At 48.6% G+C, this 27,709-nt stretch overlaps 2 protein-coding genes across 3 annotated transcripts in view; one reads left to right on the forward strand and one right to left on the reverse strand.

Annotated features, from left to right (window-relative positions):
- Window positions 1–14,182, forward strand: part of RGL1 (ral guanine nucleotide dissociation stimulator like 1) — a 54,405-nt gene extending 40,223 nt beyond the window's left edge. The window contains exons 8-18 of the mRNA XM_039726362.1: window positions 2,781–2,884; window positions 3,930–4,014; window positions 5,833–5,922; window positions 7,159–7,245; window positions 7,469–7,501; window positions 8,168–8,289; window positions 8,618–8,707; window positions 9,880–10,063; window positions 10,716–11,081; window positions 12,156–12,270; window positions 12,874–14,182. Of these exons, the coding sequence (XP_039582296.1) occupies window positions 2,781–2,884; window positions 3,930–4,014; window positions 5,833–5,922; window positions 7,159–7,245; window positions 7,469–7,501; window positions 8,168–8,289; window positions 8,618–8,707; window positions 9,880–10,063; window positions 10,716–11,081; window positions 12,156–12,270; window positions 12,874–12,971 (1,374 nt within the window). The 3' untranslated portion in view covers window positions 12,972–14,182. The remainder of the gene's footprint in view (window positions 1–2,780; window positions 2,885–3,929; window positions 4,015–5,832; window positions 5,923–7,158; window positions 7,246–7,468; window positions 7,502–8,167; window positions 8,290–8,617; window positions 8,708–9,879; window positions 10,064–10,715; window positions 11,082–12,155; window positions 12,271–12,873) is intronic.
- Window positions 14,183–15,055: 873 nt separating this feature from the next.
- COLGALT2 (collagen beta(1-O)galactosyltransferase 2) overlaps window positions 15,056–27,709 on the reverse strand; it is a 44,997-nt gene continuing 32,343 nt past the window's right edge. For both annotated transcript variants that reach the window (XM_039726364.1, XM_039726365.1), the window contains exons 5-12: window positions 26,507–26,711; window positions 22,168–22,287; window positions 21,635–21,711; window positions 20,145–20,251; window positions 18,830–18,962; window positions 17,769–17,896; window positions 17,099–17,305; window positions 15,056–16,644 (exon numbers count right to left, since the gene is read on the reverse strand). In XM_039726364.1, the coding sequence (XP_039582298.1) occupies window positions 16,368–16,644; window positions 17,099–17,305; window positions 17,769–17,896; window positions 18,830–18,962; window positions 20,145–20,251; window positions 21,635–21,711; window positions 22,168–22,287; window positions 26,507–26,711 (1,254 nt within the window). In that variant the 3' untranslated portion in view covers window positions 15,056–16,367. The remainder of the gene's footprint in view (window positions 16,645–17,098; window positions 17,306–17,768; window positions 17,897–18,829; window positions 18,963–20,144; window positions 20,252–21,634; window positions 21,712–22,167; window positions 22,288–26,506; window positions 26,712–27,709) is intronic.

Consider the following 27,709-nt stretch of genomic DNA (forward strand, 5'->3'; position numbering starts at 1 on the left):
GTCCTCCATGTGCCTCAGCAGAGCTTCCAGGAGGATCTTGTAGCAGATTCCATGTTTCAATCATGTTTTCCCTAATCTTTGCAAGAAGGGGGTTTTTCCATGCCTGCTTTACATACCTGTCTCTAGTTTGCTGATTACCTAGGATTAAATATTTTACTGTAGCCTTCCTAATTCCCCTTGGAGCACTGGGCAGCTGGCAATAAACGAGACCTCTCTGGAAGACACCATTTCAAGCACTTCCATGTGGATGTGTGTTGACTCCTAAGAATCCCATGGATTCTTCTTGAGCTGTACAGAACAGTCAGAAAAAGCTGAAGGCTTTCCAACCTTGGCAACTTCTGTGCTTCCAGAGGCAGCATCAGTCCTGGCACCTGAGCTCTGGCTACTGCATGGTTCAGGAAGCTGGTATGGGGAAGGTCTTGGACCTCTCTGTGGCACTTACATTTGCTTGTTTTTATCATCATCTGATTGATGCTTTATGGCCTGTGTGAAGGGAATAGGAAGTTGGATTTCCAGTTTCCACTGCAGATCTAAGTGGCAGAGGGCACCAGCTAAAAGATCCTTGCTCCTGGGGCAGGCTGGACAGAACTTCATCATCCTCCCAAGGCAGAAGGGAGGCCTAGGGAAGTCAGGAAAGGCACTGCCCTTATCCTGCTCACTCTATGCATGGAGAACATTGTTCTACACCCTGCTGATTCTGTGCTTCTCCCTTTAATGAATTCGTTAAGTGCTCCAGTTGTAGCATGAAGCACATGAAAAATGTATGTGCACACTCTGCAGAGTAATGGCCATGTACAGCAGCTGGGTGCACGTGTAGCAGCTGGGTGCACGTATACTTAGCTGCCCACATCTGAAGAAAGCTGCTTGCTTTGTGCATGCAAATGAGTGTTTTGAATAGCTAGGTGCCTGAATTAGAAAATAATCCACTCATTAGAGTACAGTTATTCACTGATAACTAAACTTAGCAGCACGGAGTTCCACATTTCTTATCTCTTCATGACTTTTGGATCCATTTTCTTGGTTCGAAAGATAAACTGGATACTTTCTCTACTGCCAACTCTCTGCTCCACCTAGATCTAAGGTTCCTGAGCAGGAGCAGCCAGTTTCACTCAATATTTTCTTTAAAAATAAAAATGAAATAATTAATGTCCTGTTATGCTTAACATTTTTTAAATCAAAGCTGTTTCTGCACAGGATTCTTTCTGGTTTTCCCTCTGTGAAGGACACAGCATGAAACAAAGTTATTAAAACCAGTCTTAAAAATTCTTCTGACGTGTAAATGAAAGCTTGCTCGAGTTTAGTCTGCAGTCAGTTGAACCACTGAGAACACTAAATGCAATATTAAATGGAATTCCTGCTGTGCTCTGAATTACACAGCATGCAGTTAAGTCAAGACGGTTCCAAATTGGTTCTTCCAGTTCAAACTCCTGTTGTACTGGGAAGAAGGAAGAAAAGCTGATAATTTGTGCCTCTAAATTCGTGTTCTCCACAACCTAAATTTCAGGTTGAGCAAAAAGAAAGGTCTCATTCTTTAACATGTCACTCTCTGGAGAAGAGCTGTTATGTGGCTTTTTTCAGGCCCCAAAGCCATGCAAAACCAGCTTTCAGTTCTAGTGAGTCCTGCCCCATGATCCTGGTGTTTATCTGACTCAAGTGTCCACCTGCTTCAGGTGCTGTCAGCCCAGGCTCTCTGCTTAAGCCACACTTGGATAAATGGAGTCTCCTAGTTAGCACAGTTTTCTGTGGGTCAGTAACTGGCAGAGCTTGTACTCTCCTTAGCTGATCAGTCACTTCTAATGCAGCTCATGAACACAGATGCTGATATATTAAGGTCTGACTTTTGCTTATGCTGAGGCTGCTTTACATTTGTTCAGTCCTATGAAGGAAATAAATCATGTCTGTTTTCACTTATTTAATAGTAAACATTATTAGGGTAAGAATCAGATTCATAAAAATGTTGATAAGCAGAATTGGAGTTTGAATACATTCTTTTCTCCATGCAGCAGTCAAATTGGCAGGTGTTTTGTCTGCTGGATTTGCATGTACAAACACCTGTGCTGAAGTCTGTGGTAGCCAAGCTCTTGTTCTTGAGCCACCAACAGATTTCCAGGAGTCACAGACCAGACTTTCCCTCTTTATTCTCTCCACTTTATGAGGAATCTGTGCTACTTTTTTGAGTTTTTTCATTATCGTTTTCCACCCAAGCTTTTGCCACAGAGCAGCTGCACAAGAAACGTCCATGACCCAGTCTTTCTGTTCAGATTTGATCCCAACTCTGGAAAAGCTGGGAAGGTTTTTCTTTTTAACAATGTGCAATACTTGAATAACAGGTTATTCCTTTGCATGTCTTTATTTTTAATTGACACTGAGATGATTGAGGGTTTACATTTTAAATACCACATATAAAGAGGCAAAGCCTGGTTTTCTCCCTAAGGGGGAAAAGGGGTTGGTAACTATAAAGAGCTTTTTAAGAAGTATAACCTTTGTGCCTTTCACCATGGCTTCATGAACTCAGTTCTGCTTTTATTTTTACTTGGAGAACTGGAAGCTGTGACACCACAAATACATGAAAGTGAGGAAAACAAGCTCTAAATGCCAAAGCTTGTGAAGTGTTTGGTGGCTGGAATGGGGAGTGATATTTTTGATGCTCAGTATTTGCACAGCTGCTGCTCAGCAGTGAGAATGTGTAGCAGGCATGACAGGGCTCAGAGAGAGGAGCACTGAGGTCTGTGTGGTGCTGATATCTAATGCTCCTGTGTTTCCAACCACTCCTTTCACAGGAATGCAGGATCCTGAAGAACTTCTCCTCCTTGAGGGCCATCATTTCAGCTCTGCAGTCCAACTCCATCTATCGGCTGAAGACCACCTGGATGTGTGTTTCCAAGTAAGCCTCTCCCTCAGTTCCCAAGGGCCACAGGCCTCAGTGCTCTTCTTTCCATCCTCTCCTCACTCTTCCTGTTCTGTTCCTTCACTGACATGGATCCTGTCAGAAGAACCTCTCATTCCTGGGAGGCTCAGACCCCTCCTGTGAGCTCCTCTTTCCTCCTGAGGGCACAGTCTGCCCTTGGGGATACTGGATTCTGTCCTTTTTAGCATATTGGGTCTTCCACTTTCCACTGTCTTTATGGCACTGACTTCTCAGCCAGCTCAGGCTCACCACTCCCAGGTGAGCAGGATCTCTGCTTGTTGTCTTCTCTCCCATGAAGTGTGAGGAGATCCAGCTTGCTACAAATCCTCCCAAGTCTTCTCCTGGTGCTGATATTTACATAAAATATATTCCCAAATTACAAAATCCAGTGTTGAAGATAATACTTCTTCCAGGGGAACACTTTATTGTGTTAATAATAATTACTGCCTGCCCCACAGATGCCAGAAGCTGATGTATAGAAAAGATGATGTTCTCTCATTCAGTTTGGGGAAAGCAGATTTCTTTGCCTTTGATAAATTAAAGTATCACTCTGCTAGGCAGTATTCTTCTGTATTTCCTCTCCACAGAGGTGGGATTTCCCTTGTGCTGCCCTGTGGTCAGGGCAAATTTTCTGATCAAAATATTGCCTATCTTGTGTTTATAGTGTTGGGCAAAAGACTACTCCTACACTTAAATGCTTCAGCTTTCCAGAATGCACGGAATAGGACAAAAATCAAGAACTTGGGTTTTTCTGTTCCTTTGTATCCCCTGACCCGTTCTCACACTGACAGTTCAAAGCCCTGCCCAGGGGCTGCTGATGGTGTTTCTTTGCTCTCAGATGAGGCCCAACTTTATTGGAAGTAAAGGCTGCCAGGAGATGTGCAGCTCTCACTGGGTGTATTTTGGTGCTGTTGTCTTTTATAAGTGGAACTGTTAATGACTGATGAGAAAGAAACAGAAACTTGATTGGATTTTAGAGTGCTTACTAATGACATAAATGATATTATTTTTTCCTGTGCAGAGACATCCTGCTGATGTATGAAGAGCTATCAGAGATCTTCTCAGATCATGACAATTACCTGACAAGTAGGGAGCTGCTGATGAAGGTGAGAACTGGTGTGAGTTCAAAACTTGTGATCTCAATGAAATATGAGGTTTAACCCTTTTTGAAACCAGCTGCCAAAGCTCATCCCTTCCTCAAGGACCTTTTGTGGTGCTTTAGGGAAGAGCAGGCTGTAAAACCTGAACTTCTTGCTGGGCTGAGAGTTGATTTCCTTGTTCCTGGAAGAATCAGTAGCTTTAGCCTGGATAGCCACAACCAGCAGGCTTTGGCAGCATGATCTGGATGGACAGCAGGTCTGGCAGCCCCTCGGCCCATGAGGTCACTGGAGCAATGCCACACCTTCAGCTGAGGAATTAGTCCAAGATGTTTATCCCATTATCCTGTACCTTTCTTAGAACTAGAAAGCAGGGCTGGGAATTCTGAAGGAACAGGCTTCCTCCTCTGTGGGTGGCCAGATGGACAACAAAGCAGGCTCTGTGTGGAGCAGTTTGACTTGTGCACTCTCCTGGGTGAACCCCAGTAAGCTCAGGAGCCTGAAAGGGGTGAGGAAGAATGGCAGGGAAGGGCTGTTCTGCAAAAACTAAGGCAGGTTTTTTTCCATCTACATAAAAAAGTCCCTATAAACTCACTAAGCAGTTCATTCTTTGGCAGTTCTGTCCAGCCAGTCTGGCATTTGTCCCTCAGCCCTTTGCCTTGGGATCTGAAACACTGTTTTGCTCAGGAATGGTGGGTGAACGCATTCACACCTGTCAGTCTGTTTTGTTTACCATCCATTTATCAACATCTGTACGTAATTTTTAAAGCAGGTGAGACCATAATAAACATAGAAGGAAAATGTGTGTTCAGAACAGCCTATTTAACTAAATATTAAAAGACAAAACAACTCAGATTGAGTGCAGACCTCTGTCTCTCAGTAAATCACCCTCCAGCTGCCCTAAGCAGATTTGGAAAACATTTTGGAAGCAGTGAGAGGAGAAAAATCCCTCAGAATAGCTAGAACCTCTCCCATCCTTTTCATCTTGGACCATTTGGAGGATTAATGTCCACTGAATCCTCAAAGGCTTAGTTTTCCTTTGCTATAAATAGCTGCTGTAAGGGAAGCCATGTTGGACCTTGCCAGTCCATCCTGCAAATCCAAGTGTGGAGCAAACAAAATGCCATTGGAAACAGATGGGTGGCATGGAGAGGGAGCAGTGCTCTCTCCTCCTGAACAGACATTGATTATGATTTGTGAAACATCTACACAACCACTGTAAGAAACACATAGCTCAAACCAACATCCCTTGTGCATCCAGGGAAATAAAGGTTTAAAGAACTATGGTGAAATACCTCATCCATTCATAGCTGGAGCTGTGGGGATGGAAACCCATTCCTTTAATTTCCTGCAAGGGTTTGGATTAGTCAGTAAGCCACAGAGGCTGGATGTTGGTGTTGCAAGCATAAGGAAAACAACAAAGCATTACATAAGATGGAGATGTTTACTTTTAGCAGGCCTGATGAGGGAATTAACCAGAAATCCTGATGTCAGGAGTGTTAGGATAGAGCATCTGGACACCTGAAGCATGTTTGAGATTCTCTGATTTAAACTCCCAAGAGATCTTCAGCAGCTCTTGGCTTTAGCCAAAGCCATTGTGCAGAAAGATTCCCTCACAGTCATCTTGGGTGATTTTTGTCTGAAATTCCCAATCAGCATCTGAGTCCCAGGAAATCAACAATATGTAGACACACGTGTGTCTGCACAGCAAATATTTTTTGCTGGCTTACCTTGTCTGGCTAAATGTACTTATTTTGCATGCATGCAGTTTTCAGTTTACCACTTGGATCCTTTATTAACTGCCTTTAATTCTTTGTTGCCTCACAGGAAGCAACATCCAAATTTGCGAATCTGGACAGCAGTGAGAAAGAAAATCAGAAAAAGTCACAGAAGCGACTGCAACTTCAAAAAAACAAGGTGTGTTTGGGAGTTTTCCTCCCTTTTAACTGGTAACATGATTAACCCTAATTGGTCAGCTCTATAAGAGGCAAAATCTAGAAAGGTCTTCACCAGAGTGAGTGGGCAGGAGGGATTGATGGATACAAACATGGGATCATCACTTCCAGCTCTCTTTTTTGGTCTACAAGAAAGAGTTCCATTATCTACTCTTGCTACATTTTAGAGAGAAACACAATTTCCAGTAGTAAAATATGTGCTGCTGTAAATCCTGGAGTTCTTGTGATAAAGAGAATTAGCTCTGGCAGAGCAGAAGTCTCATTTACTTTCAAACATGCTGATGAAGCTTCTGACATACCAGCTTGAAAATTGCACAGGCTTCTACAGAGATTGCTTTGTAAAATGTGTCTGGTTTCCAGTCTGCTGGTGAAAATGGTTTTTGTCTCAAAGCTGGCAAAGATTTAAAAGGACAGGGGGAGAGAAATCTGGAATAGCGAGGCAAAAGTGCTGAATATGTTTTTTGTCTGTGTAGTTGTTTGACTGGAAAAAATACAGATCCTTCTGGATGGTAGAAACGTTTCCTTTGCAAGTGTAGAGCCAGCCTGAACTCTGCAAGTGCTGGCAGTCTAGAAGTTTAAAACGTGACTAATTAGCATTAAAATGCAGTGGATGGCTGGGGAAGATGGTCACTCTTGAAGAGAAAAAAATGTGGCTTGATTTGACTTCACTATCACAAGGTATAATCACACATCTCTAAGTAAAAATCCACAGGATGAAGCAGAAGCTGCTCACAAGGCTGGTCAGGACCATTCCCCTGCTCCTCCTCTTGCAGGTGACAGAGGGACCCTCTCCCTGGTCCTCACTGCTTCTCCCAAAGGCAGGGTTTCCTGGGGACCCACTGTTGGGAATCAGTGATGGCAATACTGTAATGCAAAACCACTGGGAAATACCTGTGAGGCATCCTAGTCTCACTGGAATTGGATTTAAATTCTAGATTATCTAATGAAAATGATGTAATGAAAGAGTAATGCAAAACCACTGGGTAATACTTGTGAGAGCATCCTGGTCTCATTGGAATTGGATTTAAATTCTAGATTATCTAATGAAAATGATGTAATGAAAGAAAACATAATTACAGGACTGATGCTTGGTTAAGCAGATTACTTTAATTCCATTTTCTTACACAGGAGTGTTCTGGAATTCTAATTATTCTCATTTTTCAGTCCATTAATCCAGCACTGCTCTGCTCACTTGCAGGGAGTGATGCAAGGCACGGTCCCTTACCTTGGCACCTTCCTGACTGATCTCATCATGCTTGACACAGCCCTTCAGGACTATGTTGAGGTAACTTGGGGCAATTTTTTGGAACTCTAAATACCCTCCCTGCCTTCCCAACTGAGTTTACTTGTTCCTGTATCTCCCCTTCTGCAGCTTTTAAAATCTGTTTACCAAAAGAAAAGGGAAGCAATATGCGGTGTTATTAACTAGAACTTGTGTGAACTCTTGTGCATTTATCTCAAGGTACAAGTCTGGCTCTTGTCTGATCCCTTCTCTTTCCTTCCAACAGGGTGGCCTGATCAATTTTGAGAAGAGACGAAGGGTGAGTTGGATGTTCTGTGATGTTTGCTTTTTTCATACCCTTTGGGCAAGGGCATTTGTCTTTAGCAGCTGAACCAGACCTAGTGGCAGGAGACCTTTGCTTTCCATAACACACAGTTAGTAAATATCTTCCTTCTGCAGGAAACCCTTTGTAGGTGAAAGGCTGCAGAGAGCAAACCAGGTACAGAGGACTAAGAAATAAATGCTGTCAGTCTCTCCTTTTGACCTGATCCTTGTTGGTCAGAGATAAATAAATCCTGTAGGAGTAAAGGTGCTGGGGTTACCTTGGGCTGAACGAAGTCAGGCCAAATTTCCATCCTGGGGCTTGAAAGCAGACCTGGACTTGGCTGAGATGGAGCCATTTCCTCCTGTGAACTGCTCAGTAACCTGCCCTAAACAATCCAGGGTTATTCTGGCAGTGTGTGTACAAGTGCAGTTACACTCTGGTCACATGCCTTAAGGGTAGCATTTTACATTCCTCTGGAGCAAGTGAGAGTTCCTAGGGAAAAAATCCCACCTTTATTGTTAGAAAAGTGGTTTTTGAAATAGCTTGATGTGAAGTTCAGTTTCAGTTGAGTAACTAAGTTTGTCCTGGATCCCTCGTTGTATGAATGAATATAATCTTGTTATCTAATTAGACTTTCTATGTGTTTATTTATTTTCTTAGGAATTTGAAGTCATTGCCCAGATCAAGCTCCTGCAATCTTCATGCAACAGCTATTGCCTGATACCAGACCAAAAATTCATCCGGTGGTTCAGGAGGCAGCGGCACTTAACGGAGGAGGAGAGGTGGGTCCTCAGAGCAGCTGGCAAACCTCTGTCCTCACCCCCCACACACCTGGGCAGGGCAGGACAGGGACATGCAAACACTGGAGAGTTTATAAACCTATTATAAGGAGGAGAAATATCCCCTTGGCCCTGGTAAAATGCAGGCAGAGCAGTGTTCCCCTTTGTGGTGCTGCAGCCTTCTGTGAGGTGAGAACAACTGAAGGACTCTGGGATTTCTTGAATGTTGCTGCTGTGAGATGTACAGCAAAATGACACTGTACAACTAAATGACACTGTACAACTAAATGACATTGTCTGTAAATATTCACTGCTGGCCTCTGCCCTGCAGTTACAAACTCTCACGTGAGGCTGAAGCAGCTGCTGATACCAACATCCTGTCTCCAAAATCCCAGAAAAGCATGGTGAAGAGGATCAGCACGTGAGTATGATGAGGCAGAGGGGTTTTGGGGTGGGAATAGGGACCTGGGTGACTCAAGCAGTGCTCATTTAATCAGCTGCAGAATCTGGCTGGGATCCACAACCCTGCATTGCTTTAAGGAGAAATGCAGCCTTGTGGCTGAAGCTGTCCCTTTGGGTTGCTAGAACAGTCATGAGGATTATTAAAGGTTGAAGAGACTAGAATAAAGAATCCTTCCTATGGTGTCAAAAAAAGGAACCATTTTAGTGATGGATTATAATTCAATACCTGTTGTGTAATAACTTCACTGAGTGCAGCAGGAAAACAGAGTAAAGGAGGATAAAGTCTGGTCTATTATTAGTCTGAATTGCTATTGTCATGCAAAAATTACTTGCAGGATTTTGATATGAAAATTAAGGTTAGCAAAAAGGCATTTGATAGTGGAAACAATCTGCCTTCCAGCTGGAGAAGGAAAAAAAAAATCATGGGGACGTGGTCCAATTTGGTGTAATACCACAAAGATTCAAACAGGACAGGGCCATGCAGCTGGACATGGGAAACAAGAGGCTGGCAGTGCAAAGTGCAGATCTGCCCTTTGAATGTGTTTTGCAAATGCATACTGTAGAAAAGCAGTCAGTGACACCTCTCTAAGCTGCGTTAAATCAATAACTGCATGCTGATGCTCCCTGCTCCTCTTGGTGGGTCAGACCAGCTTGTTTCCTTTGACACTCCTTTCAAGTCACTTGACCTGCATTTAGGAATGAGTCTTGGAGAGGGGGAGCATTTAATTTGCACTTTATGGTCTCCTTATTGTGTGCATCTCCAGCCTTCTAGAGAGAACCTGGTACCTGTGGCACCCTAAGAGAGAAATTGGCAGTGGGGTGAATTTGCCCTTTGTAGCCCTTTTTTCTGTTAAATGAGCCTGAAAATGTGAAGAGATGGAAGGGGAGTGTTGTTCTAGTGGGGCATGAGCTGGTTGTGGCCTTGCAGCTGTGGGCACTCTGGGTCAGGAAGGTGTTGTGTTAGCCTGTAACAAAGCCTCTGGACAAACTGTATAAACACCACAGAGGAAATGGCATTTTTTCCTCCAGAGAGGAAAAAACTCCAGAATGTAAGATTCTGCACCAAGGGGCAGCTTTGCTCAGCCCAGCTCTCACTTACTGGCTTTTATGCTTTCTTTCTTTCTATACCAGACTTTTTCTGGGCACTGATGTGTTCACCCCACCCAAAGAACAACCCCAGAAGAGCTCTCCTGTAGGAGGGAGCTCCGGGGAAAGCACGGATTCAGCCAGTGTTTCATCGTGTGAATTTAATCACTCTGAAACTGAGGATGTGTGTGTGACTCCCGTCTCTAGTCCTGAGGACCCTCTGAAAAAGGTACAGCTGAGGCCTCTGCATGCTGCAGGCAGGCCCAAGACACTTGCCCAAAGCTCTTGGTCTTGACTAAAGCATTGGTTTTACTGAAATGGAGAGAGAAATGTGTAAAAATGGAAGTAATCCAGTCGGGGCTCTTGCACAATGTTCTGTGTTGTCCCTTACAGTGGGTTTGTCCCTGTCAGGAAGGTTTTGAGCAAGGGAAAGGGAGAGAAAGGCAAACGATGAGCAGGGGAAGGAATGGGGCAGTTTCAAGGAGAGTGGCAGAGAGGAGGGGTGTGTGTATTTCCACTTGTGTAAAGGCTCTCACCTGGAGCAGCAGTGCCTGTGACACCCTCTGCTCCTTCCCAGCCTGTCCAGTTCCTGGCTGGCCGCCTGCAGCCTCGTGCTGTTCCTTGGATCTGCTGCCACCTCCTGGGCTGCTCTTACTACGAGGCTAGAGCATCCCCAGCAGGACACAAAAACGCTGTAATCAATCAAGTGAAGTTCAGTGGTCAGTTCAGGAGGGAAGGAATCCCCCTGCCAGCGGGCTGGGCAGAGAGTGGGTGACTGAGGTTCTTTGTCTGTGCCTTCTGCTTTGTTCCTCTGGCACAGTGACACAGCCTGACACACCAAATGTCCCCTTTGTGACAGCACTTTCCTTTCTGTCGTGCAGATCTCTGGCTACTCCTTATCCTCCTGTTCTCCTGACTCCTCCCTGAGCACGCCTTCCTCAGGGGTGTCATCTCTACCCTCATTCCTGCTGGCCTCCACCGACGACAAGAGCTCCGTGGGCTCTGACAAGGGCTACGACTCCGACAAGGGCTCCATCAGCTCCGACAAGGGCTCTGCCTCCAGCAAGGGCTCCGTCTGTGACACTGGCTCAGGCTTGGACAGTGGCCCCGTGCCCTGCAGGGACTCGGGCTCGCTGCAGAGCAGTGGCCCCAGGGTGCTGCCCGTGTACAACCGGCAGAGCGAGGGCTCGTGCATCATCCGCGTCAGCATGGACGGGCTCCACGCCAGCGTCTACAAGAGCATCCTGGTGAGTGCCACGGCTCTGGGCTGGGCAGCTGTGGCCATGGGGGGAGACTGAGCCCATCACTGCCTTTTGAGAGCACCCCTTGGCTGAGCTGGCTCGTCAAACCTGGCTGGAAAGGGAAAATGGCACGTGGTGCCTCGCAGAATGGAGCCTGGTAGGAATGAGATGTTTTGAAACAGCTTTAGGGAAGTTTCTGGTCTGGAAATGGGAGTTTGTGTTTTAGCAAAAAGCTCCAGGTGAAGCACTGTGAGCACACTGAGGGTTTGACATAAGATGGTGCATTTTCCCTGCAGCAGCTTTCCCCAGGAGCTGGTTTCTGGAAGCAGGGAGATGCAGAGGGGGGAGCTGACATGCCCCTTAATTCCACAGCTTCTCCCGGTGAAGAAGGGAGAATCTCCCTCCTCTCACCAGACCAGCAGCCCCAGAATTCAGGCATTTCCCTCTCTGCTTATTCCACAGACACATCCCAGTAGTGCCCCTGGTGCTGGACCATGGGTGATGTGGCTCAGCTCAGCTGGGGGGAAACAAAAGCTGGGTAGTTCTCAGCATCTTCAGTTCTTGATTTTAATGGTCTCACTTCTCCAAGTCCAGCAAGTTGTTCCCTGAGGGCCTGATGCATTTGGCTGCTGGTGAGACTGCAGGAGGCTCTGGAGGAGCTGTGTCTGCTCCACATGCAGTTCCTCAGCCCACAGCAAACCCAGCTACAAGGCCAGAAAGCTTTGCAGGATGTCCAAGGGAGCCTTGGCACAGGAGCAGCAGCTGGGGTAGCTCTTCATAGGGGATTTTATGGCTGGTGAGAGGGGGGGGGGTCTCTCAGAGGGAGCAGACACTGGGATCTGCTGCTCCCAGTAGTACTATACTCTACTAGTACTGTACCTGTGTCAGCTTGAACCAAAAAGCCAGCAGCTCCAAATGTCAAAAACATTGTTTAGTGTCTGTCAGCACCTGCCCCTTTGTTACTGACCTGTTTTTTCAGTTCTCTGACATCTCTTCCAAGAAGAAGCAGTCAGGTTTTTGCTAACTGTTAAATCACGAGAGTGAATGAGGAGAATCTCTCATTGCACCTTATCTTTCCAGATAACCAACCAAGACAGAATCCCTGATGTCACCCAGCGAGCCTTGCTGAAGCACAACCTTGAGCCTGATGCAGTTGAAGATTACGAGCTCGTGCAGGTCATCTCTGAGGACAAAGGTAGGGAAGCAGAACTCTGCCGCTGTTGCCTGGGAAGTTCTGGATTTCAAAGGGAAGAGTAAAATGGGAAGCATTAGAAGTGCCGTTGACAGGTCACAGCTGCCAGTGAGAACCCCCTGGCTGCTCAGGGGTGGTTTCTGTCAGCACAGCCCCCTTCCCAGAGGGAGAGCCAGCTCCTGGGCTGCCAGGCTGACTTCATATGTGTGCCTTGCAGCCATAGAGTGACCGCAGGATCTTGGGTGGGGGTGATGTTCTGCCTCCCTGGCACCAGGCCCCTGGATCCCACCCATCATCAGCCTTCTCCGAGTGTGCCAGGGCCTCTGCCAGGCTGAGCACGGCCTGGGCCTGGCCTCCCCCTCTGCCCTGCTCCCTTCCTGCAGGGAGCTGCTCCCGATCCAGCCTTCTCTGAGTGTGCCAGGGCCTCTGCCAGGCCTGGGCCTGGCCTCCCCCTCTGCCCTGCTCCCTTCCTGCAGGGAGCTGCTCCCGATGCTGCTGTGGCAGAACAGGGAGATGGCCCTGCCCACACTGCCCTGCTCCCTGTCCTCTGCCCGCTTTCCTCTGCCTTGCCTGTCCCCACTAAGGCTGCTCTGGCCCTTCCTGCAGAGCTGGTGTTCCCCCGGGATGCCAACGTGTTCTACGGCATGAACAGCCACGTCAACTTCGACTTCATCCTGAGGAAGAAGGCAGAGCTGCTTGGCTGAGGCTGCACCTGCGCTGCCCTCCTGGGTTATGGGAATCTGTCAATTCCCTGTTGAAAATGTGCAATTGGAGCAATGGGCAGCCCTGGTGCAAAGGCTCCAGGCTGCTGCCTTTGTCTTGAGGACACCCCATGAGCCATCTCTGTGAGGAAAGGGTCTCCTTCATGCCAGTATTATACAGAAGATCACCTGAACTTATTTTTATAGAACTGAAGTAAGTTCTGAGTATGTCTGCCTGAACCAGCTGAGAATTTTTTGCACTTGTTCTACACCAGAGAATGACCCATTTTGGATCTTGTTTCCAAAGAACTTTAAAATTAATGAACTGCACTTGCCTTTGCATGAACATCATGAATGGGACAAACAGACTCTACTTTGTGTTGGATGGAGGTCTAAATGTCACAACAGGGTGGTCTCCCTTGGACTTGGTTAAGCCATGGACCAGGAGTTGGTGCCTTTTGTGTGCACTCCCATGCGATGGATGGATGTTCTCCCAATGTGCAATTCCTCTGCTGGAACTGAAACCTGAACCTCTTCAAAAGCCATAAGTAAGACGTTGGATTGTAAGCAGCCCTGATTTGAGACACATGAAATACAGAGGGTATTTCTGGTTCTGCTGGTAGCACTGCATCCCTGCACAGCTCTAGGAGTTGTTATCCAAGCAGCTTAGGATTCTTAAGGATCATTAGTTAAAACAGTTTTATCCATGCCTGGGCCTTTTACCCCCAGTTCTGTGGCACTAATTTGCAACACTGGGCTCAGGTGAGTTTTACACTACGTTTGGATCTATCACTTCTGTTTACAGGTAGGTAAAACAGACAGACTGTAGGTCTGCTGCACACCCAAGAGTCCTATGGCAGGTCCCACAAGCCTGGTGTGGGTCACAGCCTGAACAATTTATGAATTCCAGTTGTTTGTTATAGGGTGACAGAGGGGGGGTTGTTACTGAGCCTTAACCTTTGCCCAGAGTTAGGGCAAAACTAGAAGTTCAGTTTTCTCTGCTTTTGGTGTCTGTACAGGGCAGTTCCTTGTGTACATAGCATAGCTCCTACTGTATATAGTACTGCTCACTCAGAGGGTGTATGGCAGCGTTAAGCTGCAACATAAATGTTCTGGATTTTAAAATTACACTTTGCAAATGTTTATATATCTTATGTTTTTAACTGCTTACCTGTAATCTTTATATGATAAGTATATAAATTGTTTTTCATTAATATTTGCCTGGAATCAGTCTTATTTCCTTTTATTAGTGCATGTCAGATGTGGTGCTCCTGCTCAGTTTTGAAACCCATTAGCTGAGTCAAAAAAAATACAAAGTTTGTGTCAGGGACCCAAGGTTGTGCCTAAGGCACTGCCACATTTGGCTCATGGCTGTACATGTCAGCAAGATAACAAAGAACACTTTGTTGTTCAGTGGAGGGAACCTGACCCTTGAAAAAGAAACAATGGATTGGTCCATGGGCAGGAAGTTAGCCTGTGGAAGAGGAACAATACTCACTGGAGCTGTGGCCAGCATGGAGGGGGTCTCATGAATGACTGTGGCCTCATCTCCCATGCTGGCCACGCGTGAGATGATGCTGTAACTGGAAAAACTCCACTCCAGAGGAGGGGATCCAAGGCCTGCTGCTGGGGTGGAGGGGGTGAAGACTTCCAGCTTCCTTCACACAGGCCATGTGGGCTCACAGAGCAAGAGACCTGCGGAGGAAGCAAGAGGGACTGTGAGGAAGGAATGGCCCAGGCTGTGCGTGGGCTCATGGGGCAACCTCCATACTCACCAGGTCGTGTGGGCATCTGCTCCCACATGGACACCAGCAGGAACTTGGCTTCCAGGTGGGAACTGCAGAGTGGGCACCTGTATATAGCCAATAACTCCATGGGAGAGGGAGACAGCCAAGAATCCCTTGAGCTGGACTTCCATGAACCCCCAGTTAACATTTAGGGTCAGGCTGGAAGGGCTTGGAGCAACCTGGTCTAGTGAAAGGTGTCCCTGCCCATGGCAGGGGGTTGGACTGGGTGACCTTTAGAGGTGCCTTCCACAACCCACACCATTCCAGGACTCCCACAGAATGAAGAACACAGAGAGCTGCTCATCTTGCACCAGGTTCTATGTATTATCAGACCGGCTGACAGGTAATAACATGTCTTCTGCAGCAGAAAGCACAACATTGATCAGTAATGATTCAAAACAAACAAAAATTAAAACCAAAACCCCAGACACACATACTCAACACACAGATCTGCCAGCAGGTGAGCCCCCAGATGGCAATTCCAGGAGGGAATCCTCCCACTGCCCAGAAGCTCAGGGTCTGTGCTAGTATAGTCCGTGATCACCTGGCCTCTGAGAAAGGTTTTTTTAAAAAAAATAAACACCATATCCTGCTGGCATGTGAGCCAACAGCAAAAACATCAGAACTCATCCAAAACACAAAAAAGTTCACTCCTCACATGAAAAAATATCCAGGCAAGTCGCCCTTCCGTCCTGTAGCACACAATTCTGTCGGGCTGTTGAGAGAGTAACATTGCTGTAGGTTCTTTTGGTTTTAGAAGGAGAGTTTGTAACCTAACTTCTTACATTTTAAGTTCCTGAAACTCCTACACTTGCTTTTATGGCCTGGATAAACAGGCCTGCCAGTAGGTTGTGGGGTTTTGCTTTCCTGAAGGACTAAGTTGAGACAGGTGAAGCAGGATGCAACATGGACCAACTCTGCCTGCTTTCCCTTCAGGCAGTGCAGAGATAAATAAATCCAGCTACCCCCACTTGCATGGCTTCCACAACTTCAGACATTCCAAGACATCTGTTCTGAATCCAGAGGCCTGTTTAGATGGGATGCAGCAAGATTAAAAATTAACTGATGGGAAGCCAGCACTGCTTTTGTACAGGAGTGTGACGGGGAGAAGACACGACAGAGGAGCACTGCTCTCCTGCATTGAACATTTTGGGGAAATATCTTGCTTTTCCCTTTGGAAACAAACCTAAATCCCCGAGATGCTCAGCAAACAGGGTGTTAAAAGCCTACAGACCTACAAGGAGAAACAGTGAGGGAGCAGCCCAGGTACAGCCATCCCGAAAGGCACTGACATTTGTACACCTCTATATATTAATCTTTATAAATACAGTGTTCTACACGAGGAACTGTGGAACGACGTAATTCCAGGCTGGTTTCTTCTAACAAAAGCTTGCCAGGGCTTTTGCTTGGATCTGGAACTCTTGTTCTTCCTCCTCCTTGGTGTCCCACCGTGTCCTCGGCGGCTGGGCAGGTGTCCGGCCCGATCCCGCGCGCGGCCCTTGGGAGTGGTGGGAAGGAGACCACATGAAGAGCTGCTCTACAACTTTCAAGTGTGAAAAGCTAAAGTGTGAGGCAGGTTCAGCTGTCAACAGAGTCCCGGGGAGGTGGGCAGTCATAGCTCATCCCTGGATGATGGTGTGTCCAGGGACGGCTGGGAGGGCAGGGCGTCCTTGTTCTGGGCGTCGCTGTGGATCTTGCCCTGCTGCCGGGACTTCCAGGAGTGTGTTCTGTCCCAGTCCGTGGACACGGTCTCGTTGTCCCAGATGGTGGAGGTCTCCGTGTCGCTGAGGTAGCCCGGCTGCCCCGTGTAGTGCGTGGGGTAAACGAGCAGGGGTTCTGCTGAGAAGGCCTTCAAGTCTCTGGGCTCGTAGTACTCCATGTACTTCGTGCTACGGAGGGGAGAAACACCATCAGCAACAGAGGAACCCTCACTGGTGCCATGGGAGACATGGCCAGTCCAGGGAGCAGACTGGTCTGGGAGTGGGGGTAGGTGCTGGGGTACAGCCAGAAGCACGTCCTTACAACCACACACACCTGTACAACCAAAGCCTGTTCCCAGAGACACACAAGTGTCTCAGACAAGCAGTCTGCAAGCCCTGCCCCAGGCACTCCCCTCTGTCACCTCCTTTGCCCTGTGCCAGGATGACAAAACCAACCACCACAAGGAGTCCCCACCAACCAGGCTACCAACAAGACCTGGTTTAAGATCAGTCAGCCCATACTGCCTGAGCCACAGAGGGACTTACACAGGGTGCTTGTTGTACATGATGGGCAGGAATTCATCTGGTTTAAGATCAGTCAGCGAGACCCAGCCCATACTGCCAGAGCCACAGAGGGACTTACACAGGGTGCTTGTTGTACATGATGGGCAGGAATTCATCCACGGGCAGCATCTTGCTGAAGGGCTCAGCCCCGATGAGCTTCTGAGCCCCGTGGAAGGAGATGGCATAGCCCAGGGTCCAGTAGGAGTAATCAGCTTCCACCAGGTTCCGGACGTTGGGAACGGCTCTCTCAGGCTCCTGCACCTGCATCCTCTTCCGGCCAATGTAGCTTGGGGTGAGAGGATCAAGGAGATGGGACCAAAGGGAATCCGTAGCAATTAGGACAAGACTATTCATGGCACCCAGGCCAGGGCAAAGGGCCAATCCCTGACCCAGCTCACTGATTTCTACCCTGCACCACTATCCAACTCTTAACCCAGTGGGTGGCACAGCTGTGAAAGGCTTCCTAAGGGAGCTGAGATGAGTCTGAGGCTCAGGACTGAGCTGTGCTGGTTCCTCTGTCAGCATCTCCAGCACAGCTGAAGTCAAACAACATTGTCCACAGCATGGGCAGGGAGGGTGCCCTGGCAACAGCCACCCCAGAGGGCAGATCTGTTGTGGTGGGAAGAGCTACCAAGAAGGCTGTGCCACTGTCCCCTGCACTGCAGCATCAACCTGCCCCTCTGCCACGCCCCAGCAGCGCTGCCCACCTCCCCACGTGCCCAGGAGCTCCCAGAGGAGCAGGAACTTACATCAGCTCCCAGTCTAACTGGGCTTGCTCGATGTCGTCCATCAGCTTCATGAGCTTCCTCTTGAACTGGTGCTCGAAGCGCACGTCGTCCTCAATGACGAGCGTCTTCTCCAGGCCCCTGCTCACCACCTGAAACACGAGGGCTCCAGCGTCAGCACAGTGGCCCCCGTGGGTGCCCTGCTGTCACTGGGGCCACCCTGACCTGGCACTGCCTCCAGACCACGCAGGCAGGGAGCTGGAGAAGCACTCTGTGACATACACGTCATATGCCAAGGCAGTGCATCTTGCTCCTTGCTCTATTCTCAGATGCAGAATAAGGGGAAAAAAAACAGGAGTGTTTCTTTAACCCCACTTGCTTTTTAAAACGTTCTTGCCTTTCTTCTAAGCAAGCTTGCCCCAGGAAGGATAGTGGATGGACTGCAGAAACACTAATGAAAATGTTCTGATAAAAATCATTTGGAGCTGAGGGCAAATGACTCACAGAATCCCTGAATGGTTTGGGTTGGAAAGGACTTTAAAGCCAATCCAGGTCCACCCCCTGCCAGGGGCAGGGACACCTCCCACTAGCGCAGGCTGCTGCAAGCCCCATCCAAGCTGGCCTTGGACACTGCCAACCCAGGTCCACCCCCTGCCATGGGCAGGGACAGCTCCCACTAGCGCAGGCTGCTCCAAACCCCATCCAAGCTGGCCTTGGACACTGCCAGGGATCCAGGGGCAGCCATAGCTTCTCAGGACACCCTGTGCCACAGCCTCAGCACCTTCAAAGGGAAGAACTTTTTCCCAATATTCCATCTGACCCTGCCCTCTGAATGGGGAATCCATTCTCCCTTGTCCTATCCCTCCATCCCCTGTCCCAAGTCCCTCTCCAGCTCTCTTGGAGCCCCTTTAGTACTGGAAGGGGAAAAGGGAGGTGTGAAAGACGAACACTGCATTCAAGAAAACCCCTGCAATCCAAGGAAATCACTTCTATCCTACACTTCCAGAAACCTGGGCTGGATCCATTGCTCTGCACCAGGACACAGCACCTTCCTGCAGGGCCCTCAAGGCACCCCAAACCCTCACCTCCTTCCAGATGTAGTAATGGCTCAGGAAGCAGCCGATCTCTCCTCTGGTCAGGGGCCTGGAGGAGTAGGGGTCCCGGTACCCTGGCAGCATTTCGATGCTGAGAGCTTTCAGCTGACTCGTGTTCAGTGCTCTGGGAAACACAAAGCATTTATCACCATCGCAAAAAAGTAAGTCAATTCAAGCCAGGCACAGGCACAGCATGGGGAATGCTGCTGATGTTCAGGGAAAAGCCACACCTTGAGAAAATCCTACTCTTGTTTTGCTCAAAAACACAGAGTAAAATTAACTTCTTGATTCACATCTCTAAATCAAGCTAATAAACTGTATCCTTAACTCTGCCAAAGACCTCTCAAGGGACCATCAATTATCTTTAACTCTGCCAAAACCTTCCTGTGGGACCATCCACTTGTCAGGTGCTTGGCTTTGATTAATTTTCTGAGGCCTTGATAGGATCCCAAGTCTCCAAGACCACTAGATGGTATGTGGGCTCCTGTCTCCTTGAGGGCTTTTTGCAACTCACAGACTCAAAATTTCTGCCTTGATTTCTCATTATAAAAAGGTCTTAACATACCCTAGAATCATAGAATCATTAAGATTGGAAAAGCCCTCTAATATTGTCAAATCCAAGCATTAACCCAGCAACTCTCCCAGGGCTGGGGCCTCCAGCCTGTGCCAGTGCCTGACCACTCTTGGCATGAAGAAATTTTTCTCGGTTGTCCAGCCTGAACATTCCCTGGCACAGCTTGAGGCTTTTTCCTCTTGTCCTCTCCCTTGTTCCCTGACCCCCCTGGCTGTCCCCTCCTGTCAGGGAGCTGTGCAGAGCCACAAGGGTCCCCCTGAGCCTCCTTTTCTCCAGGCTGAGCTCTCCCAGCTGCTCCTGCACAGACTTATGCTCCAGACCTTTCCTCCAGCTTGGAAAGGGCTGTGGCAGGGTTAACACTGCAGCACCACAGCTCCAGGATGGATAATAGCACTAGGATGTACGATATTAGCTGTAAGTTGACAAGTAGCACTGGGATGGACAATATTCCCAGGAGTTAACTGCTCCATTCACAGAAACCTGTGATTTTAATGTGATTTTAACCCTAGTCTGAGCCCCAGTGCCCTGGTTCTCTCACAGAGATTGACTAATTGCAAAGGAGGAAAGAAACAGAGCAGAATTGCCCCAGACAGATGGTCAGGGAGATCCAAGTGGTGCTCAGCTCCCCCCACAGCCAACCCTGCCCTGCTGGAAGTAGGCCAGGGCATCCAAGGAGATGCTGTGAAGCAGTAAAGCACTCTGAAAACACCCTCAAGCCCAACCAAAACTCACTTTCCATCCACAGCCTCCACTACCTTCACTGCAATCTCCTGCTCGTAGAGCGTCCGCAGCATCCGATCCCGCCGGTCCTTGCGACGCTTCAGGTTGATCATGAAAATCTGGGAGGAAGAGAAAGACACCAGGACATCAGACTCCCAGCTGGCAGGGAGGGAGAAGGGAAGTCCTGATCCACTCCCCTCCAGCAGCCCCACTGGAAAACAGGTCTTGTGAAAATACCATGTGTGTGTTCGCTACAGGTTGTCTAGAATTTGTCAAACAGCTCTGAACTTGGTTTTACCGAGTTAAAGTGTAGAGGTTTTTTTCTCTAACTTCTTATGGACGCTCACAGAGGAAACTTGCTCTTTCAGGATGAAGAAAATGAGGAGAGACCAGTTAGAGCCAAGTCTATAATTTCCGAAGATACAGGATGTTTAGGTTTATATCAAACAGAGTAACATGACATCTGCAGCATCAGTCCTAGAGGAACACTGCCACTGCCTGGATTTAGGATTATCAGCAGGGCCACCATCCAAGAACAAGGCCATGGTAAAGAAAGGATTTTTGTGATTACTTTAGGCACTGAAAATCCACTGTGATCCCTGCCAGAGCACATAGCCAAGGCTGAGAACAGAGATGTGTGGGCAGGACTCTGTCCAAAGCCCTGAGGAGCCTGGTGGAGGGCTGAGGACTGAAGCCCTCACTGCAGGTAGCCCTCAGGGGCTCAGGGATATTTTCCAGTCCCAGGCAGGCTGGTATAAGCACAGCCTTGTAGCCCATGGAGCAAATCCTCATCCCAGTAAGAAGCAGAACGAATTTCAGCTCAGTACAAATGAAAGAATAATAAACTGGATAAATAAAACATAGCCACAAAGGACAACATGGAAAAAAACCTGGACCAGCTGTGCCTTAAACACAGACACACAGCTGGGCTGGGTTCAGCTTCAGGAGCCTCACAAGCAGATGGAGCAGAGCACACCAAGAAGACAAAGGCTCCCCTGATCCCCAGAACTCCCGGGGTCCCAGAGCCACCCTGGCAGCTGCACACACAGGGGCTGCTGGCTCTGGAATAACACAGACACCAGGCAATCAGAGCCTGGCACATCCCTCTCCAGCCCTCTCCCCAGGCATGGTTTGCATCCCTGGGGGTATCCAAGGTGGGCCAGAACTCAGCTGTGAGCCTGGATCCCCCACCTGCTCTCAGCTCTCCACTGTCTCTCTCAGGTGAGAGAAATCCTTCCCTCCTGCCACTGGAAAGCTGGAGAGCTTTACCAAAGGCCCAATTTCAGTCACAGATGGGAGGGAGGCCAAGCTGCTCTGCGGAGTCAGATGCAGAGCAAACAGCACAAGAACAGGGGCATTAACCTGCTTTCCAGCCTCACTTCTGCCTTCTCTTCCTGGCTGGATTAAAACAGAATCATGGCATGGTTTAACTTGGAAGGGACGTTAAGGATCAGGTGATGAGTGAGAAGAGAAGACAATAAACAGCAGAACAGGCTCCTTACTTCATCAAACCCCATCTTGTCAGGGTGCTTCGGAGGGACAGAGATGTACTGAGAGGGCTCCACGGGAGGGCGATCGACTGAAAGAGAGGAGAGACCCCAAAGATCACCCTCGTGCACTCCCTGCAGGGGACATCACCTGTCTGAAGGTGTCTCCCTCCCGGAGCCGGGATGAGGAGCCACTGCAGCATGGGAACAGCAGGAAGCACCACATGGCAAAGCCAGAGCCAGCAGCCATGTGCCAGACAGACATCAGGGAAAAAACACGGACATGCAGCACCCTTTCCCACATGAAAGATGCATTTGATCTGGGGGAGTTGAGGGATTTTGTGGATGGGGTTGACCTGACCATGAAGCAATTACATCCCTAGGTAAAGAAAAGCACTGGAAAATTTTGGAAACTGCGTATCAAAACAAGATTAGAGTGGACAGGCCAGGATGCAGACTGCCAAGAGAATGAGGGCTGGGCTGCTGGCAGGAGAGCTCTGCAGGCATTAACTTGGGGTGTCCATCATGGCAAGGGCACAGCAACTCACTCATGGCCTCGATCAGGGTGTGCACAAAATTCTCAGCTTCCTCCTGCAGCGACTGCTGCGGCTTCAGGGGCATGGGAAGGAACCCGTAGTGCTCACGGTTGCAGATGAACATCTGTACTCCTGGGGACCACAGAAAAGCAGAAACACAATCAGGCCTGCTACCAGGGCTCTGTGGCCACACAGCCACAAACACACTCATGGTGCCAGGACCTCAGTCCCAAGAGGTTCTGCTTCATAAGCAAATAATTCAGAATCACTCCAGTTCCACTTTCTGTTTTGCCTGGCTGGCAGCAAGTGGCTCTCCCATAAAACCAATCCCTACTGGCTGCCTAACTAACCCTTCAAGGGCCTGGGCTGACTGGGGGTATGGCTTCCCACTGAAATAGAGTGGGTTTACATTGCATATTGGGAAGGAATTGTTCCCAGTGAAGGTGCTGAGGCCCTGGCACAGGGTGCCCAGAGAAGCTGTGGCTGCCCCTGGATCCCTGGAAGTGTCCAAGGCAAGGCTGGAAGGGGCTTGGAGCAACCTGCAATAGTGGAAGGTGTCCCTGAAATGAGATGATATTTAAGGTCCCTTCTAACTCAACCCATTCTATTCTTTATCACTGTTTCCTTTTGCTTTGGCTAGGAAATAAAGGTGATACATTTTAATCTGTGCTGGCAAAGGACTTTGAGGAATACATGACAACAACCTTTGAAATGCTAAGTCACCACTAAACACAGTCCTTTCCTCTTCAGAACTAATTTTTACTGTGCCCTGAAGATGAAAGGAAAATCCCAGAGCGAGACACCAGTGAGGAGAACAGATGTGACAACATTAACACCCTTCTACTCAAAAGCTTTTGCAGCTGCTTGTTGAAGGTGGGAAACAGAGAGAAGGTGCAAAGCCTGTCCTTGGAGTAGATGCATTTGCAGGGCACAGACTCACCCAGTGGGAACATCCCAGCATCAGCAGAATGCTTTTCCCTCTGGGATGACAAGGATTTGCTCACCACTGGCTGTAACTCTGCCTTTCACATCAGGCAACACGCTCAAAAGCCACATCCAGAGAAGCCAAGGGAAGGATTTCCGTTGTTTTTCATTGAGTTCTGGTAAGGTCCTTTATTAATTAACCCAAATCAAAGCTGCTAGAACCCAAGCAACCAGCCAAAAACTGCCTTTTTCTTTCTCCTTTTTATTTTTAAATGAGACAAGCTTAACCAGCCCCCTCCCTCGAGGAAATAAATGAAAAGCAGACACTACCTGGTGTGCTGATGCTTTCATCTGTTAGTGCCCCTAATCCATGGTATTTTTAGCAGAGTGGAACTGTTGGCACTAATGACCCTGGTGTTTCTCTCATTTTAAGTTCTACAAGCAAATTGCTGGCTATGCTACTTGCCAAAACACATTCAGCTGTCAGCTGCAATTTAGGTAAACGGCAGAATAAAGAACTACTACCTGCAGACATGAATGGATTTGGCACTGATCTAATCAACTGATCTTATCTGGCTCACTGATCTCTGTTCTTACCTTCCACTGCCTTGAACACACTTAATCTGCACAGATTCACACCAGTGTTCCTGCTCTGTCTGGGATAAAATGTACTTGAAAATGGTAAAGCTCCCATAAAGGAGGGAGCTCTCAAGCTCTGTTTTTATAATTAAGGTAAATGATTGCTGCAAGGGATAGAAAACTACAGGTGTTTGTATTGTTATTCTTAATGGGCTTTAAAGGCAGTGTCCAGGATTTACAGCCATACCCTAAAACCACAGTTATAGTTAAGGAACCAAAATTGTCCCCACTTCCCTTGACCAGACCCTCCTGCTGGCTGGCTCAAGGGCTTCAGAGACCCAGGCTGAAAGGCAGTTCAGGAGATCATGGAATCATGGAATGGGTTGGGTTGGAAGGGACCTCAAAGCCCATCCAGCCACCCCCTGCCGTGGGCAGGGACAGCTCCCACTGTCCCAGGTTGCTCCCAGCCCCATCCAGCCTGGCCTTGGACACTGCCAGGGATCCAGGGGCAGCCACAGCTTCTCTGGGCACCCTGTGCCAGGGCCTGCCCACCCTCACAGGGAACAATTCCTTCCCAATATCCCATCCAGCCCTGCCCTCTGGCAGTGGGAAGCCATTCCCCCTGTCCCTCCATCCCTTGTCCCAGGTCCCTCTGCAGCTCTCTTGGAGGCTCCTTTAGGCACTGGAAGGGTCTCTAAGGTCTCACCTGAGCCTCCTTTTCTTCAGGCTGACCTGGCTGGCCAAAATCCCTCCTGTGAGAGCAAGGGGCTCTGCAGAGGCCAGTGCTGGCAATAACACACCCTCTCTGAGTTGTGCTCAGATTCAGCACTCCCACACAGGCCACGTTCCCTCTCAGAGGTGGGATGCTCTTTGGAGCATCACAGAACAGCTGCTTCCAGCAGCAGATTGCCTGTTGGGAATTGATGGTTTTTTAAGCACAGATTTTGGCCTGGACAAAAGCCAGTATGATTTCTGACTTAAGGGAAAGTAAGTTAAATTACTCCAAAAAGAAGTTTCCCTCAAAGCTCACACATTTTTCACATTTCTGAACTTGGATGTCATCCTTTTATCCTGGGTGACAACTGAGCTCAGGACACAAGTCAACAATCTGAGCAGATCCACAGGCCAGACAGCTGGAGCAAAGCCTTCCATGTCATGGGTCAGGCCTGGAAAAAGCTGGTGTTCCAGGACAGAAGGAAAAAATGATGGGTTTGAATCCCTGAAATATTTCTGAAGCAGCTGGAGCTAATGCTCTGCAGTTACCACATGGATTGGAGGCTGTCAGAGGGAAGGAGTGGAGGGGTAGATTTTAAGCAGCCTGCTTTGCTCTCCAAACTTAAACCTCAACTCTCCTCTGGAGCCAAGATGTGGCACTTGGGGACCTCAACTCTGTGATTCTGCACTCATGCCTTGACTCTGAAAGTCAGGACCTGAAGCTGCTCTGCAATTCACTCCTCACCTCTGCCTCCCAAGGGTTCCAATCTCAGCTCTTGCTGCCTCTCCTCCATCATTCATCTTATCTGACACTCCTCATCCTCTCACAGCTGATTCTGAGAACGCCCTGCTCAGTCTGCCAAGAAAACAACATCATTTTGGTGCTGTCAAGACCTGCCAACCAGACCCACCACTGAAAGGGAAGCTACAGGCAGCTGGTGGCTGCTGTGCTGGTCTGGGATCAGTGGGAAGGGAGGCTCAGCCTGCAGAACAACAGCAACAGCAACCCTTCCTCCCTTGGCTTTCTCCCTGCCTGCTTAACTTTACATCTTGTGCAGAGGACAGGGAGCACCAACTGCACATCATTCAGAGGATTCATGAACAACTTTCTGCTCCCAAGAGCAGCCCTTCCTGCTCTCCTTAACTTTACATCTTCTGCAGAGGACAGGGAGCACCAACTGCACATCATTCAGAGGATTCATGAACAACTTTTCCTTGATAATTCACCCCACCAAGTCACCCTACCAAGTCACCAACCCACTCACAATCTCTGAACAGAAGGCACTTATGGGTGCTGCTGAGGTTTCACCAATCCCTTTTTTCTTATAATGCCCCAAGCTGTTCCCTTTTCAACACAGCAGGGAAAGAACAACAGAGATGGCCATTACAGTCCTGGGAGCCCCCTTCAGCTGTGACACTGCTGCACACAGGTCAGGCAGCCTGGACTCTGCTGGAGACAGAGCACTGCCAGGAGCCACTCTCCAGAAATCAGCAGCACTGAACATCCTCACCACAAGCAAGAACAGCAGCAGCACAAGGCACTCAAGAGAGAGTGATGTCTCAGCAACACCTGGAGCCCTCTTAAAACATCAACAGCCAGAGATTTCCTCTCCCTGGAAGTGCCCAAGGCCAGGCTGGACAGGGCTTAAAGCAACCTGGTCTAGTGCAAGATGTCTGTGCCCTGGCAGGGTGTGGAATGAGATGAGCTGTAAGGTTCCTCCTAACCTGAACTATTTGAGGATTCTGTGGTTTAAGAAGAGTCTCTTGTCCTCACCCCTTCCTTTGTGGATCTTTTGGAACTCTTAGATACCTCACCCCCAGACCACCTTCCCCTCTCCCAGCACCCCCTGTGTTCACCTGCTGTGACACCAACCCAGGGTGGAATCCCACACTTTGCCTCTGAAATATTGCCCCACCCCAAGAACAGCTCCCAGACCCTTTGAAACAAGCAGCAATCCAAAACTGCCTTTCCAGTCACTTGCTGCTGGTTACCCCTGACCAGATCTCAGAGAGGAAAGGGAACAGGGTCTGAACTCCCCATGGAAGCCCACCCAGGAGCTGTGGGCTGTGAACTGCAGTGGAGGTCTGTGTGTCTCTAGGAGCGAGCCCTCCCCAGCAGAGGCCCTGCACACACCTGCTTGGCGGCTGGAGAAGGCAAAGACCATGATATCATCGAAGCTCCAGGTGTAGTCCTGGTGTGGGGGGTAGAAGGCCAGCTTGGCAGAGGCCTCCTTCCTCAGGTCAATGAGGAACGTGGAATGGACCATGGGGACAGCAAAACAGCCCATCCTCTTCCATTCCCGAATCAGGGGATACTCCAAGGTCCTCTTGTAGTAGCCCTGAAACCACAAAGAGGGGGCTGTTGTCACAAGAGATTCCTGTTTCAAGCTGTTCCTCAGCAAAACCTCACGTCCTGAGCTCTCCAGCAGAGGCTCACCAGGGCTCAACTCTCAGCTTTTTCAGTGTCTCTCATTTGGCGATGGCTCAGTCAAGTATTTAGAAACAGTCTTCATCCCAAAAGGTAAAGATTGACCTTCTTCCTACTTTACAGGAGCTCTTGGAGAGCCCAACCTTTCCCCTGCAAAACTCCCCTCCAATGGAGCTTCAAATCTCAGATTATTTTCTCCTGGTTCTTCAAAACCCTTTTTGCACTTAGACTCTCCAGCCTGATCCTGGAAGCTGACATTCCTCCACATTCAACAGGCACAAAGTCCATTTAGTGTCTCAGAGAGCAGGATCTGCAAATTAATTCTATCCATGACTTTAAAAAAAATCATTTGTTGTCACTGCAGTGAAGGCAACATCTCAGTCTCCACCAGTGGTGTAAGAATCCCTCCTTCCTCCACCCTGGGGCAAGCAGGTTTGATACTCACTCCTGACTCTGCCTAGGGAGGCACTTCAGTCAGCTCCTGGGTAATTCCTTGTAGCCAGGAGCTCTGCCAGACTTGCAGCACTCTGGGTGCAACACCCACAGTGTGTGGCTCATGTGGAAATGAATACACAATTCCTCCAGGAAGAAAACCCTAGAGCATCAAATTGACATCTGGATGGTTGAATCCAGAGCAGATTCTGGGCTTTAGAGAAACAATGAGTCACTAAAAGAAGTCAAAGCTCCATTTATGCTCTATTTTCCATGAGCATTCAGGCACAGGCTGAGCAAAAGGCAGCAGAACTGCTCTGCCCTGGGCAGTGTGGGGCCATGGTGTGGTGCAACATGCCTGCTTATGGATCTGCCATCTCCCTGTGCCTTTCAGGGTCACTGTGACCATACTGTGAGGATGGGACATCCCAAACACAGCCATCCTGACTGCCACAGGAAGGAGCAGGTGGGAAGAGA

Source organism: Passer montanus, unplaced genomic scaffold (genome assembly GCF_014805655.1).
Source record: "Passer montanus isolate IOZ18808 unplaced genomic scaffold, ASM1480565v1 scaffold58, whole genome shotgun sequence".
Taxonomy (NCBI): domain Eukaryota; kingdom Metazoa; phylum Chordata; class Aves; order Passeriformes; family Passeridae; genus Passer; species Passer montanus.